At 39.7% G+C, this 15,217-nt stretch overlaps 1 protein-coding gene across 5 annotated transcripts in view; it reads right to left on the bottom strand.

Annotated features, from left to right (window-relative positions):
- LOC112621084 (zinc finger protein 107-like) overlaps window positions 1-8,651 on the bottom strand; it is a 42,881-nt gene extending 34,230 nt beyond the window's left edge. For 3 of the 5 annotated variants that reach the window (XM_025380278.1, XM_025380277.1, XM_025380275.1), the window contains exon 1: window positions 8,449-8,651. In XM_025380278.1, coding sequence (XP_025236063.1) covers window positions 8,449-8,451 — 3 coding nt within the window. In that variant the 5' untranslated portion in view covers window positions 8,452-8,651. The remainder of the gene's footprint in view (window positions 1-8,448) is intronic. The other 2 variants (XM_025380279.1, XM_025380274.1) reach the window with 1 other exon arrangement.
- Window positions 8,652-15,217: the final 6,566 nt, after the last annotated feature.

A 15,217-nucleotide genomic window follows, 5' to 3' on the forward strand; every position in this document is an offset into this window, starting at 1 on the left:
ATAGATGCAGAAGAAGCTTTCAATAAAATTTAACATCCTTCGCATTAAAATAATTAAAGGCCCTCAACAAAGTAGGCATTGAAGGTACATACTTCAAAATAATGAGTTATCTGTGAGGAACCCACAACCAACATACGGGATGGACAACGCTAGAAGCATTTCTCCATGAAAACTGGCACAAGACAAGGATGCTTTCTCTCACCACTCCTATTCAACATAGAACTGGTAGTCCTCACTAGAGCAATGAGGCAAAAGACAAAAATAAAAGGCATCCAAATAGGAACCAAACAAGTCAAACTATCCCTGTTTGCAGACAACACATCAAGAAAAGCCTATAGTCCCCACAGAAAAGCTCCATAAACTGAAAAGTAACTGACGCAAAATTTCAGAATACAAAATAAATGCACAAAAATAAGTAGCATCCCTCTACATCAACAACATCCAAGCCGAAAACCAAATCAAAAACACAATCTCATTCACAATTGCTACAAAAGAATAAAATATTTAGGAATACAGCTAACCAGGGAGGTGAAAGATCTCTACAATAACAATCAAAAACACTGCTTAAAGAAGTTAGATATGACACAAATAAATGGAAAGTCATTTTATGCTCATGGATAGAAAAGATCAAAATTATTAAAATGGCCGTACTGCCCAAAGAAATGTACAGATCTAATATTACTCCCATCAAACTACCAAAAACATTCTTAGAACTTTAAAAAAAAAAAAAAAAAGATTTTAAAATTTATATGGAACAACAAAGAGCTCGAATAGCCAAGGCAATTTTAAGCAAAAAGAACAAAGCTAGAGGCATTGCATTACCTGAATTCAAACTATACTTCAGGGCTACAGTAACCAAAGAAGCATGGTACTGGTTAAAAAAAAAAAAAAAAAAAGACAAACAACAACAACAACAACCACCACCAGACCAATAAACCAGGGCAACAGAATAGAGCCCAGAAATAATGTCACACACCTACAGCCATTTGGTCTTTTGACAAAGCTGACAAGAGGAATGCGGGAAGAATTCCGTATTTAATAAATGATGCTAGAATAACTAGCTAACACTATACAGAACATTGAAAGTGGATACCCTTCCTACACCATATATAAAAATCAACTCAAGATGAGTTACAGATTTAAATGTAAAACTTAAAATTATAAAATACCCTGAAAGATAACCTAGGAAATACCATTCTAACATACAAACTGACAGAGATTTCATGATGAAGATGCCAAAAGCAATTGCAACAAAAGCTAAAATTGACAAATAGGACCTAATTAAACTAGCTATTTCACAGCAGTGGAAACTATCAACAGACAACCTACAGAATAAAATAAAATATTTGCAAACTATGCTTCTGACAAAGGTCTAATATCCAGTATCTATAAGAAATTTAAAGAAATTTATAAGAAAAACACAACCTTATTAAAAAGTAGGCAAAAAAATATGAACAGACACTTTTCAAAAGAAGACATACATGTGGCTAAAAAGCAAATTTTAAAAATGCTCGGTCAGGCGTGGTGGCTCATGCCTGTAATCCCAGCACTTTGGGAGGCCAAGGCGGGTAGATCACGAGGTCAGGAGTTCGAGACCAGCCTGACTAAGATGGTGAAACCCTGTCTCTCCTAAAAATACAAAAATTAGCCAGGCACGGTGGCAGGCACCTGTAATCCCAGCTACTCGGGAGGCTGAGGCAGGAGAATCGCTTGAACTCAGGCAGGAGAGGTTGCAGTGAGCCGAGATCATGCCACTGCACTCCAGCCTGGGTGACAAAGTGAGACTCCGTCTCAAATAAATAAATACTCATCACTGGGCCGGGCGCGGTGGTTCAAGCCTGTAATCCCAGCACTTTGGGAGGCCGAGACGGGTGGATCACGAGGTCAGGAGATCGAGACCATCCTGGCTAACACGGTGAAACCCCGTCTCTACTAAAAAATACAAAAAACTAGCCGGGCGAGGTGGCGGGCGCCTGTAGTCCCAGCTACTTGGGAGGCTGAGGCAGGAGAATGGCGTAAACCCGGGAGGCGGAGCTTGCAGTGAGCTGAGATCCGGCCACTGCACTCCAGCCTGGGCGACAGAGCAAGACTCCGTCTCAAAAAAAATAAATAAATAAATAAATACTCATCACTAATCATTAGAGAAATGCAGAGAAAAACTGCAATGAGATACCATCTCACACCAGTCAGAATGGCTGTTGTTAATAAGAGATGCTGGCAAGGTTGAAGAGAAAAGGGAATGCTTATACACTGCCTGTGGGAGCGTAAATTAGTTCAACCATTGTGAAAAGCAGTGTGGTGATTCCTCACAGAACTAGAAACAGAATTATCATTTGACCCAGATACCTCATAATTGGGTTTATACCCAAAGAAATATAAATTATTCTGTCATAGAGACACGTGCACATGCATGTTCACTGCAGCACTATTCACATAGCAAAGACATGGAATCAACCTAAATACCTATTAATGGTAGACTGGATAAAGAAAATATGGTATGGTAGGGCATGGTGACTCACACATGTAACCACAGCACTTTCATAAGCTGAGGCGTGTGGATTTCCAGAACTCAAAAGTTCAAAACCAGACTGAGCAATGTGAAAGAACCATGTCTTTACAAAAAATACAAAAAGAAAAATTAGCCGGGCATAACGGTACACACCTGTCGGTACACACTTGCGGGCTGAGGTAGGACTGCTTGAGCCAGGGAGGCTGAGGCTGCAGAGAACCAAGATCACACCACTGCACTTCAGCCTGTGCGACAGGATGAGACCCTGTCTCCAAAAATAATTATAATAAAAATAAGAGACAACAAAATATTTAATACAAACAAAATATGATACATCAACATCATGGAATACCATGTGGTGATAAAAAAGAACAAGAGCATGTCCTTTGCAGCAACATGGATAGAGCTGGAGACCATTAGCCTTAGAAAACTAATGCAGAAACAGAAAACCAAATATATTTTCTCATGTATAAGAGCTAAATAATAAGAACATACGGACACAAAGAGGGGCACAACAGAGGCCTAGTTGAGGGTGGAAGGTGAAAGAACAAAAAGGGTCAAAAAAATACTTGTTTGGTGCTATGCTTAGTATTTCAGCGATAAAACAATCTGCACACCAAACCCCCGTGACACAATTTTACCTATATAACAAACCTGCATGTGTACCCCAAAACAGAAATAAAAGTTAAAAGGAAAAAAATCCATGGGTGTGAGAGAATGCAATGTAGGTGGGAGGACTGGTTTGTGCTACAGACAGTGGCCCAGATGGAGCTGTCCTCTGATTTATCTGTGTCCATGCAAGCAGATGAGATTATGAACAGGCGGTCCAGAACCCTTGGTTGGTAGAGAGAGCAGTTTGCTCTGCAGATTCAGTGTCTGGGAATAGCAATATGCCAGACTTGTAGACACTTTTGTGGGTTTTTGGCAAAAAACACTAGAATAAAAAAATGCTGTAGTGAAATACCTGAGGGCGGTGCCTAGTCCTGAGAGGGGGGTGGACACATCAATGTCTAGTGGGTATGTTTGTGAGTGGGTGGAAATTCTGGGATGGCAGCTGCAAGAAAAGTGGGTCTATAATCAGAGCGCCTTTCCTCTAAGTTTTCAGTCCTCTCTCACCATGGCAGGAGACCTGGAATCACAGGACAATGGGCAGTGTGACAGTCTGTGTACAGGAAAGTAGAGCATCCCATTCCCAGACACCCAGAGTTCCACTCCAGGCCAGGCCTGTTTGATATCTTTCTTCTGGCACCAAATCTGTAAAGTTTGCTTAATATCAAGCAATTCTCCAAAACTAACACATTGTTTAACATTTGAATTCCGACCCCAGAGTCAGCAGACCCTGATTCAGGGCTTAGTCCCACAACACTGTCCTCACTGCAGATGCCAAACACCATATGGGCCAATCTGTGCTTCTAAAACTACTGTTTGAATTTAGAACACCCATAAACTCCCTCCAGTTCAATAATTTGATAGAGCTACTCACAGAACTCAGCAAACACTGTAGTTATGTTGACCAGTTTATTATACAAGATACAACCCAGGAAAATTTAAATGGAAAAAATGTACAGGACAAAGAAAAGAGGTGGAGAAAGATGAAGCACACAGATAATCCTGGTAAATAGCTGTGATTAATAAAATTCCCCATCCTTTGTGTTCTCCAGGAACAGTTTATGAAAAGAAACACCCTTCCCATTATGACTTCGATGGTGCTCTTTTTCTTAACTATTTAATAACCAAACACTCACTCTGCATATTTTGTACTTTTTCATATTAAATAATTAGCTGAATTTTTCTTCAGTGGTCAAAATAAAATTCTTCTTAATCAAACTTCACTTAAGTTTATCTCCTTTCCACAGGCTCCTGAACTTTGAGCTACCCTCAGTCTGAGCCAACATACAACCCCATTTTTTGTCCCTCCTAAAAACTTGATGACTTCAGGATAAAACATTTTCTAATCTAGTATATGATTTTTTCACCTTTCATTTGCCATTCCCCTGTGATCTTCTTTCTAAACTTCTTTGCTCCTCCCTAAGAAAAAAAGGCTTCGTCTGCATAAACTTTGCAATTCTTAAAGATCTTATAGTTGGTACTTCCTTCTGTTGCAATACTCCTTTAAAATTCAAATTTTTTTTAGAGAAACCTCATTCTGTTTTTACAAAGTAAAAAAAAAAGTAAAATACTGCCTCAAAACGATAACAACTTCATCTTTAGTAAGACTCTCCCATTCCTCTTCCATCTTAATGTTAACTGCATCTGCCTGTGGGTCCCCCGATGTCCAGGGCTCTGTAGCTTCTCTCAGAATAAAGGCTTCTTCCATGGCTGGGGTGAGCAGGGGAGGCTTCCAAGAAAGAACTAACTGGGCTTTTAATAACCTCTCTTCCCTTTGCAGGCTCAATATTAGCCTTAGCTTGGAATCACTGGGCACAAGCTTTAATTTCCATGTCAAGGTTATTCACTTGGGTTTTGAAACAGCTTTAAAAATTCAGCAAAATTATGCACAGTATTTATATATGGGAAGGAATTTATTATTATTATTATTATTTTGAGACAGAGTCTTGCTCTGTTGCCCAGCCTGGAGTGCAGTGGTACACTCTTGGCTCACTGCAACCTCTGCCTCCCAGGTTCAAACGATTCTCCTGCCTCAGGCTAACGAGTAGCTAAGACTACAGGTGCCCTTCACCCATGACTGACTAATTTTTCAGTAGAGACGGGGCTTCACCATGTTGGCCAGTCTGGTCTTGAACTCCTGACCTCAGGTGATCTGCCCACCTCAGTTTCTCAAAGTGCTGGGATTACAGGCATGAGCCACTGCACCCAGCCAAGGGAAGGAAATTTTTTTTTTTTTTTTTTGAGATGGAGTCTCGCTGTGTCGCCCAGGCTGGAGTGCAGTGGCCGGATCTCAGCTCACTGCAAGCTCTGCCTCCCGGGTTCAGGCCATTCTCCTGCCTCAGCCTCCTGTGTAGCTGGGACCATAGGCGCCTGCCACCACGCCCGGCTAATTTTTTTTTGTATTTTTAGTAGAGATGGGGTTTCACCATGTTAGCCAGGATGGTCTCGATCTCCTGACCTCGTGATCCACCCGTCTCGGCCTCCCAAAGTGCTGGGATTACAGGCGTGAGCCACCGCGCCCGGCCAAGGGAAGGAAATTTTAAGGTGCTTACATTTCATACCTCAATAAGAAATGCAAAAGTATTTATTCCTTTCAGATGATAAATGTATTATTTTATGATTTTCATTAAAAATCATGTAGTAATCAATTGGTCATATGGGAACACTTCTAGGAGGTACCAACTTTCATCTTATAAAATTTAGCATTAACCGGCTGGGTGCAGTGGCTCATGCCTGTAATCCCAACACTTTGGGAGACCAACACGGGCAGATCACTTGACGTCAGGAGTTCAAGGCCAGCCTGCCCAATATGGTGAAACCCTGTGTCTAATAAAACTACAAAAATTACCCGGGCATGGTGGCACATGCCGGTAATCCCAGCTACTTGGGAGGCTGAGGTAGGAGAATTGCTTGAGCCGGGAAGGCAGAAGTTGCAGTGAGCCGAGATCGCACCACTGCCCTTCAGCCTGGGCGACAGAGCAAGACTCTGTCTCAAAAATAAAATAAAATAAAAATGTAGCATTATCCTTACAAACCAAGATGACAGGATATAGCACAGAGGTATTCACTGTAACAAACATACCCTGCAAAAAGAGGAACTGCTGTTTTCATAAATCTATGTAATTCATCAATTATCTACCACATTTTCTTGTAAAAATGTATTCATTTTCTACAGCCAAAACAGAAGAGAGGTTTTTTCCTTTTTGTTTCCCTGGTAGCACTCTAAAAACTAAGCCTTGGAATACTGTTGGACATCACACAGGCATAAAAAACATACCTGAGAAAATTCCTAAACTAAGTCTGGGAAAGAAAAAGGTAAATTAGAATTCTTAATAAATGGAATATATGATTAGATATTATTTTTTTCTGAAACTCACCTCTTTTATGCTCTTTGTAAATATTTTCTTACCTTTTAAATCCTACTAATAAAATGCAAGTTACAGTTATAAACTGAAATCAAAATAAGTGAACAAATCTTTTCAAGGTGACAAACCCAGGGAGTGGCGGTGCTGATTATAAAACAGATGTGTCTGACTCATGTGTCAAGTCAGGCCACCCAATCACTAGAGAGATTCTCCCACCCCATCCTGCTCACTTAAGTGCTCAGTGACCACCATGCATTTCACTTTGCAAGTTCTTGTACCATCTCACTGGAGTCAAGTTTGAATTTTTTTTTTTTTTTGTCTTCTGGGATACCATTTTTTCTTTCACAAATCTTAGAGAATCCAGGGGGCAGAAATTATTTCTGTGTTTTCCTCTCAATACCAGCATCTGATTGGCTGACCAGCAATATGCCTCAGAAATGGAAGCTGGGTTGAGCCAACACAATCTTAATGCCTCAAAGAGTTAGCTTTCCAAAGGAAGGAGATTCCTCTCAGCCCCGGGGCATCCACCTGCTCCCTTGAGAGGCTACACTCCAACCTCAGATTGTCCTATGTCTCCCATTCCCAGATACCCAGAGTTCCATTCCAGGCCAGAAGATGAAATTTACCAGAGATTCTAGCATACACAGCCACAGTAGATATCTTGATTTATCCACAGTACTGAAATCCAGGACCAGGAGAAAACTGAAAGGTGGCTGAGGACACATCACCCCATAAAGTTTCCAAAGGGAACCCCTGACCCAAAAACATTCTGATAAGATCTCTGTGCCTGGGGAAGACAAAAGGAAAATAGGCACAGACTTTTTTTTACAATACAGTGTCAGGGGATTATTTTTTGTTTTCTTCTCATTGGAAATATTTTCAAACAGCAAACAATTTTTTTAAAGTGTCACCCAATAATTTGTCAACAATGATTTATTAAAATACAGTATCTAAAATGTACACTAAAGGACAAATAGTTGATAATGTGAATTAGGGAGTGGAAGTTGGCATTTGGGAATGTCAGAAGAAACTGGAAATTTAGCATTTCACTGCAAGTCAGTTAGACTAAAAGAACGGGGAATAGGGAGTAGTCTTGAGACCCTGCTTGAGACACATGTGAAAGTTGCCGGGGAAAATCTGTCCCCTGTGGAGTGTGAAAATAATTAAATGGCAGACAATTAGACTGAGGTGGCTCTAGTCCCAGGGTTTTTACTTTTAAAAAAGTCTAACTCAAATGCATTTTTTTGTAAATTACTACATTGGGGAAAACAAAATTTAGGCTTAATCAACCATAAACTGCCAATTAAGCTCTGATTACGTGACCAGAAAATTTCCACCTTGATCTAAAACTAAGAAACTACATAACTCTCCCTAACCAATTATTGAATTTGCTTTCCTTTATCATGCACCTTATAGTAGTATTTTCTTAAGTCCCTCCCATGGAAAACAAACTACAAACCACAGCTGGGTGTTCTACAATTCTTGAATTACTCTTTGATTAAATTCTTCAATATTTTTGCGGTGACTTCCACAGATTTTTAAAAGAAAAAAGATGGACTAGGAACCCCACAGACTAAAGCTTTTAAACATTCATGAAGCCCGCATCCCGAGTCAGGATTCTCTCCTGATGACCCTCCCGGCATCCCTGCACAATCGGGTAGAGATGCGGCGCTGCGGGTGCTGAGCTGCCCAGAGAGGGCTCCAGGCCAGGGCACAGTCACTGCGCAGGGAGAAAACAGAACGCCCAAGGCCCCGGCTGTCAGCCCAGCCGCCATCTTACGGCTGAAGGGGACTAAGGACCGAGCTGCGCCAAAGAGAACTCCGGGCCGCGGGAGACTGAGGGCCAAGCTGCGCCAAGAACTCGGGGCCGCAGATTTTGGAGGCCCGAGTCCAGCCACAGCCACTTCCGACCGGTTCCAACCAGCCCCTCCCCCTCTCTCGGGATGTCGGATCCAGCACTCTCACCATCTCTGGGTTTCCAGGGGGTCCCGGCGTCTTAGCTGTGGATCTCCCAATACCTGCAGGTCACAGGGACACTGAAGCTGGGCCTCTAGGAGCAGAGGGCACTGAGCAGTGAAGAGAAGACCAGGACCTCCGGCTGCAGCCAGAGACAAAGGCCCCGCCAAATCCCGGAAGCCGTCCTGTCCACTCCAGTTGCGTGCCTGATTGGACGGTTCCCAGCACAGCGATGCTGATTGGATAACGTTTACTGCTCCGCTCCCTCAGGAGTGACAGAAGATACGCTCAGATGCTGGGCTGGAAGAAGATAAAGCGAAACCTAAGCTGCAGCCTTTTCAGGCAGGGCTTCCTCCCTGAGTTGAGCCAGGTCCACCCCAGAAGGTATTTGCATTTAATCTGCATATAAAGTCATATGCATTTATGAATAATATATTATGTGGCTATTCACACATGAAAATAATGTAACAATTATTTTAAAATTCCAGATTTTATGTCCTTTCTGAATTCTGGTCCTTTGAGCAGGCCAATTGAGAGTTTAAAAAGGAGGCAATCCTCTGAAATAAAACGTGAGCCACATGTGTATTCTGAATTTTCTAGCAGTCAAACTTTAAGAAGGAAGAAGAAACAGGTGGAATTCATTCTAACCATTTAATTAACCCACTATATCAAAAATATTATATTAATATCTGAGCAATATGTAATTATTAATGAAGTGTATATATTTTTGGAACTAAATCTTTACTCTAACTCTGTATTTTACCTTTCTAGCACATCGCAGTTCAGACCAGCCACATTCTGGACGCCCAGTAGCCATACATGGCCAATAGCTGTCACATTAAAGTGCCGCTTCGACAACAGGGGGTTGAAGGGCCTGAACATTCCTTTTCTGCCAGAGGTGAGGGAAGATATTGGCCTCTCCCGACCAGTATCTCTCTTCAGTTCTGAGGTGGAACAGACCGTGGCCATAAAAAGAGCAGAGGGCAGCAGGAATAACCCAAGGTTGTTAAGAGTTAACGTAATTAATATGGATATAATTAAAACTACTAGATGTATGAAAAACAATTCTGCAAAATATATAAACAAAGGCAAAATATGCTTTTAATGAAGAAAGTTAGAAACATTTTATCTAGTTTGAAATTACTTAATGATTGTTTCAAATTAAAAGAAAAAACCAAAAATATAATATAAAAAGTTGAAAAATTTATTATAACAGACTATAAAACATTTATGAAAATCTACAGTAGCCAAAAATGACACATTTGATGGATTTATTTATAAGGTTTTATTAAAATTAGCTTTAGTATTAACAATACACTAATACAAAAGTAAAAGTTGATTTTCTTTCAAACAAAAATTTTACATATCAATATGACATAGTAAAATATTTTTGTTCACCTTTTGAATAAAGTTTAAAATAAAGAAAGTAGAAAAGAGATAGAATTTTTCTCATGCTATCGTTCTCAGATTTTTTGACTGGAAAACTGAATTTCCTGTATCAAACAGTAAATGATTTTCTTTTTAAAATCTTTTAATTATCACTTTGGATAAATAAATGGCTATTATTTTATAGTGATCTGTGATCCTATATTTTAGTGAAGTGTTTTAACCCTATAACATATTTGACAGGCTTCCCAACATGAAATTTTGCTTAAAAAGTGTCTTTTTTTTAGACCCCGAACTTTTGGATGCTATAGAGTGTCAATGCAGCATGCAAAAGAGTGATAAACAGGCAGGGTGAGGTGGCTCATGCCTGTAATCCCAGCACTTTGGGAGGCCGAGGTGGGCAGATCACAAGGTCAAGAGATGGAGACCATCCTGGACAACATGATGAAACCCTGTCTCTACTAAAAATACAAAAATTAGCTGGGCATGGTGGCGAGTGCCTGTAATCTGAGCTACTCAGGAGCAAAACTTCGACTGAAAAAAAAAAAAAAAAAGTTAACTTACCTGGAAGCAGTATCAAAATAAAAATAATGTTTGCCAGGCTTGGTAGCTTATGCCTGCAATCCCAGCATTTTGGGAGGCAGAGGCGGATGAATCACCTGAGGTCAGGAATTCAAGACCAGCCTTGCTGACAGGGCAAAACGCTGTCTCTACTAAAAATACAAAAATTAAGCCAGACGTGGTGGTTGGTGCCTGTAATCCCAGCAACTCAGGAGGCTGAGGCAGAAGAATCGCTTGATCCCGGGAGGCAGACGTTCCAGTGAGCCGAGATTGTGACATTACTCTCCAGTCTGGGTAACAGAGGGAGATTCCGTCTTTTAAAAAAAAAAAAGTGTGTGTGTATATATATATGTATGTGTGTGTGTATATATATGTGTGTGTGTATATATATATTTGACCTCCTTAACTTATATTTTAATAAATATGTTATTAATATTTATGTCAAAATTGTATGAAATTTCTAAAAATCTAATATATCTGAGTATATACTCATTCATAATTATGGTTATTATGATAAATTATTGTAGGCAACAGATATAATTAATTTCTTTTAATTTGTTTCTTTGCAAACATGTAAAGTCCTTTCCACAGCTAATGGCTTAATTCTGATGTAGTTTCTAAAAACTTTAAAAGCATGAAAAATCCTAGAATACTGTGTTTTCAAGGAGGTTCATGAAAAGATGGAAAAGGCCCAGATGAGTTGAGTACAGATTTCTGATAACGTTAGAATTATATTGTTTGAATTAGGTAAAGATTGTGAGAATTCGGCAGGGCACGGTGGCTCACACCTGTAGTCCCAGCACCTTGGGAGGCCGAGGCAGGCAAATCACGAGGCCAGGAGTTCTAAACCAGCCTGGTCAACATGGTAAAACCCGTCTCTACTGAAAATACAAAAAATTAGCTGGGCCTAGTGGTGGGCTCCTGTAATCCCAGCTACTCAGATGGCTGAGGCAGGAGAATTGCTTGAACCCAGGAGGCGGAGGTTGCAGTGAGCCGAGATGGCACCTCTGCACTCCAGCCCAGGCAACAGAGTGAGACTCTATCTCAAAAAAAAAAAAAAAACCTGTGAGAATTCTAATGAAGAGACTAACACACAAAACTGCTAATTTAGGGAAAACACAAATTAATTGAACATCAGGTAAATACTCTGCCACATTTTTATGCTAAATCAGCTAGCACTAAAATTTTTGTTTTTACATTAGATTTTTTTTTAATTGTACTTTAAGTTCTGGGGTACATGTGCAGAATGTGCAGCTTTGTTACATAGTTATGCACATGCCATAGTGGTTTGCTGCACCCATCAGCACATCACCTACCATCCGTCCCCCAGCCGTCCACCCCAAAACAGGCCCCAGTGTGTGATTTTCCCCACCTTGCGTCCATATGTTCTCATTGTTCAGCTCCCACTTATGAGTGAGAACATGCGATGTTTGGTTTTCTGTTATTTTGTTGTTTGCTGAGAATGATGGTTTCCAGCTTCATCCATGTCCCTGCAAAGGACATGAACTCATCCTTTTTTATGGCTGCATAGTATCGCATGGTGTGTAAGTGCCACATTTTCTTTATCCAGTCTATCATTGGCGGACATTTGGGTTGGTTCCAAGTCTTTGCTATTGTGAATAGCGCTGCAATAAACATACATGTGCATGTGTCTTTATAGTAGCATGATTTATAATCCTTTGTGTATATACCCAGTAATGGGATTGCTGGGTCAAATGTTATTTCTAGTTCTAGATCCTTGAGGAATCGCCACACTGTCTTCCACAATGGTTGAACTAATTTACACTCCCACCAGCAGTATAAAAGTGTTCCTATTTCTCCACATCCTCTTCAGCACCTGTTGTTTCCGACTTTTTAATGGTCGCCATTCTAACTGGCATGAGATGGTATCTCATTGTGGTTTTGATTTGCATTTCTCTAATGACCAGTGATGATAAGCATTTTTTATATGTTTACTGGCCACATAAATGTCTTCTTTTGAGGATTGTCTGTTCATATCCTTCACCCACTTTTTGATGGGGTTGTTTTTTTCTTGTAAATTTGTTTCAGTTCTTTGTAGATTCTGGATATTTGCCCTTTGTCAGATGGATAGATTGCAAAAATTTTGTCCCATTCTGTAGGTTGCCTGTTCACTCTGATGATAGTTTATTTTGCTGTTTAGAAGCTCTTTAGTTTAATTAGATCCCATTAGTCTATTTTGACTTTTGTTACCATTGCTTTTGGTGTTTTAGACATGAAGTCCTTGCCTGTGCCTATGTCCTGAATGGTATTGCATAGGTTTTCTTCCAGGATTTTTATGGTTTTAGGTCTTACATTTAAGTCTTTAATCCATCTTGAGTTAATTTTTCTATAATGTATAAGGAGGGAGTCCAGTTTCAGTTTTCTGCATATGGCTAGTCAGTTTTCCCAGCACCATTTATTAAATAGGGAATCCTTTCCCCATTGCTTGTTTTTGTCAGGTTTGTCAAAGATCAGATGGTTGTAGATGTGTGGTGTTCTTTGTGAGGCTTCTGTTCTGTTACATTGGTCTATATATCTGTTTTGGTACCAGTACCATGCTGTTTTGGTTACTGTAGCCTTGTAGCATAGTTTGAAATCAAGTAATGTGGTGCCTCCAGCTTTGCTCTTTTTGCTTAGGATTGTCTTGGCTATGCGGGCTCTTTTCTGGTTCCATATGAAGTTTAAAGTAGTTTTTTCCAATTCTGTGAAGAAATTCAATGATAGCTTGATGAGGATGGCATTGAATCAATAAATTACTTCTTCACGATATTGCTTCTTCCTATCCATGAGCATGGAATGTTTTTCCATTTCTTTGTGTCCTCTCTTACTTCCTTGAGCAGTCGTTTGTTGTTCTTCTTGAAAGGGCCTTCACATCTTTTGTAAGTTGTATTCCCAGGTATTTTATTCTCTTACTAGCAATTGTGAATGGGAGTTCACTCATGATTTGGCTCTCTGTCTGTTATTGTTGTATAGGAATGCTTGTGATTTTTGCACATTGATTTTGTATCCTGAGACTTTGCTGAAGTTGCTTATCAGCTTAAGGAGATTTGGGGCTGAGACAATGGGGTTTTCTAAATATACAATCATGTCATCTGCAAACAGAGACAATTTGACTTCCTCTTTTCCTAATTGAGTACCCTTTATTTCTTTCTTTTGCCTGATTGCCCTGGCCAGAACTTCCAATCCTATGTTGAATAGGAGTGGTGAGAGAGGGCATCTTTGTCTTGTGCCAGTTTTCAAAGGGAATGCTTCCAGTTTTTGCCCATTCAGTATGAGATTGGCTATGGATTTATCATAAATAGCTCTTATTATTTTAAGATACGTTTCATCAATACCTAGTTTATTGAGAGTTTTTAGCACGAAGGGGTGTTGAATTTTGTCGAAGGCCTTTTCTGCATCTATTGAGATAATCATGTAGTTTTTGTCATTGGTTCTGTTCACGTGATGGATTACATTTATTGATTTGCGTATGTTGAACCAGCCTTGCATCCCAGAGATGAAGCTGACTTGATCATGGTCAATAAGCTTTTTGATATACTGCTGGATTCGGTTTGCAAGTATTTTATTGAGGATTTTTGCATCAATGTTCATCAGGGATATTGGCCTGAAATTTTCTTATATGGTTGTGTCTCTACCAGGCTATTATTGAATTATTGCCTCAATTTCAGATCTTGTTATTGGTCTACTCAGAGATTCAACCTCTTCCTGGTTTAAACTTGGGAGAGTGTATGTGTCCAGTAATTTATCTATTTCTTCTAGATTTTCTAGTTTATTTGTGTAAAGGTGTTTCTAGTATTCTCTGATGGTAGTTTGCATTTCTGTGGGATCAGTTGTGATATCGCCTTTATCATTTTTTATTTCATCTATTTGATTCTTCTCTCTTTTCTTCTTTATTAGTCTAGCTAGCAGTCTGTCTATTTTGTTGATCTTTCCAAAAAACCAGCTCCTGGATTCATTGATTTTTTTGAAGGGTTTTTTGTGTCTCTATCTCCTTCAGTTCTGCTCTGATCTTAGTTATTTCTTGTCTTCTGCTAGCTTTAGAATTTGTTTGCCCTTGCTTCTCTAGTTCTTTTAATTGTGATGTTAGGGTGTCAATTTTAGATCTTTCCTGCTTTCTCTTGTGGGCATTTAGTGCTATAAATTTCCCACTACACACTGCTATAAATGTGTCCCAGAGATTCTGGTACATTGTGTCTTTATTCTCATTGGTTTCAAAGAACATCTTTATTTCTGCCTTTATTTTGTTATTTACCCAGTAGTCATTCAGGAGCAGGTTGTTCAGTTTCCATGTAGTTGTGCGGTTTTGAGTCAGTTTCTTAATCTTGAGTTCTAATTTGAGTGCACTGTGGTCTGAGAGACTGTTATGATTTCCATTCTTTTGTATTTGCTGAGGAGTGTTTTACTTCCAATAATGTGGTCGATTTTAGAATAAGTGTGATGAGGTGCTGAGAAGAATATATATTCTGTTGATTTAGGGTGGAGAGTTCTGTAGATGTCTTTTAGGTCCACTTGGTCCAGAGCTGAGTTCAAGGCCTGAATATCCTTGTTAATTTTCTGTCTCATTGATCTGTCTAATATTGACAGCGGAGTGTTAAAGTCTCCTACTATTATTGTGTGGGAGTCTAAATCTTTTTGTAGGTCTTTAAGAACTTGCTTTATGAATCTAGGTGCTCCTCTATTGGGTGCATATATATTTAGGATAGTTAGCTCTTCTTGATGCATCGATCCCTTACCATTATGTAATGCCCTTCTTTGTCTCTTTTGATCTTTGTTGGTTTCCAGTCTGTTTTATCAGAGATTAGGATTGCAACTCCTGCTTTTCTTTGCTTTC

The sequence above is a fragment of the Theropithecus gelada genome, chromosome 3 (genome assembly GCF_003255815.1).
Source record: "Theropithecus gelada isolate Dixy chromosome 3, Tgel_1.0, whole genome shotgun sequence".
Taxonomy (NCBI): domain Eukaryota; kingdom Metazoa; phylum Chordata; class Mammalia; order Primates; family Cercopithecidae; genus Theropithecus; species Theropithecus gelada.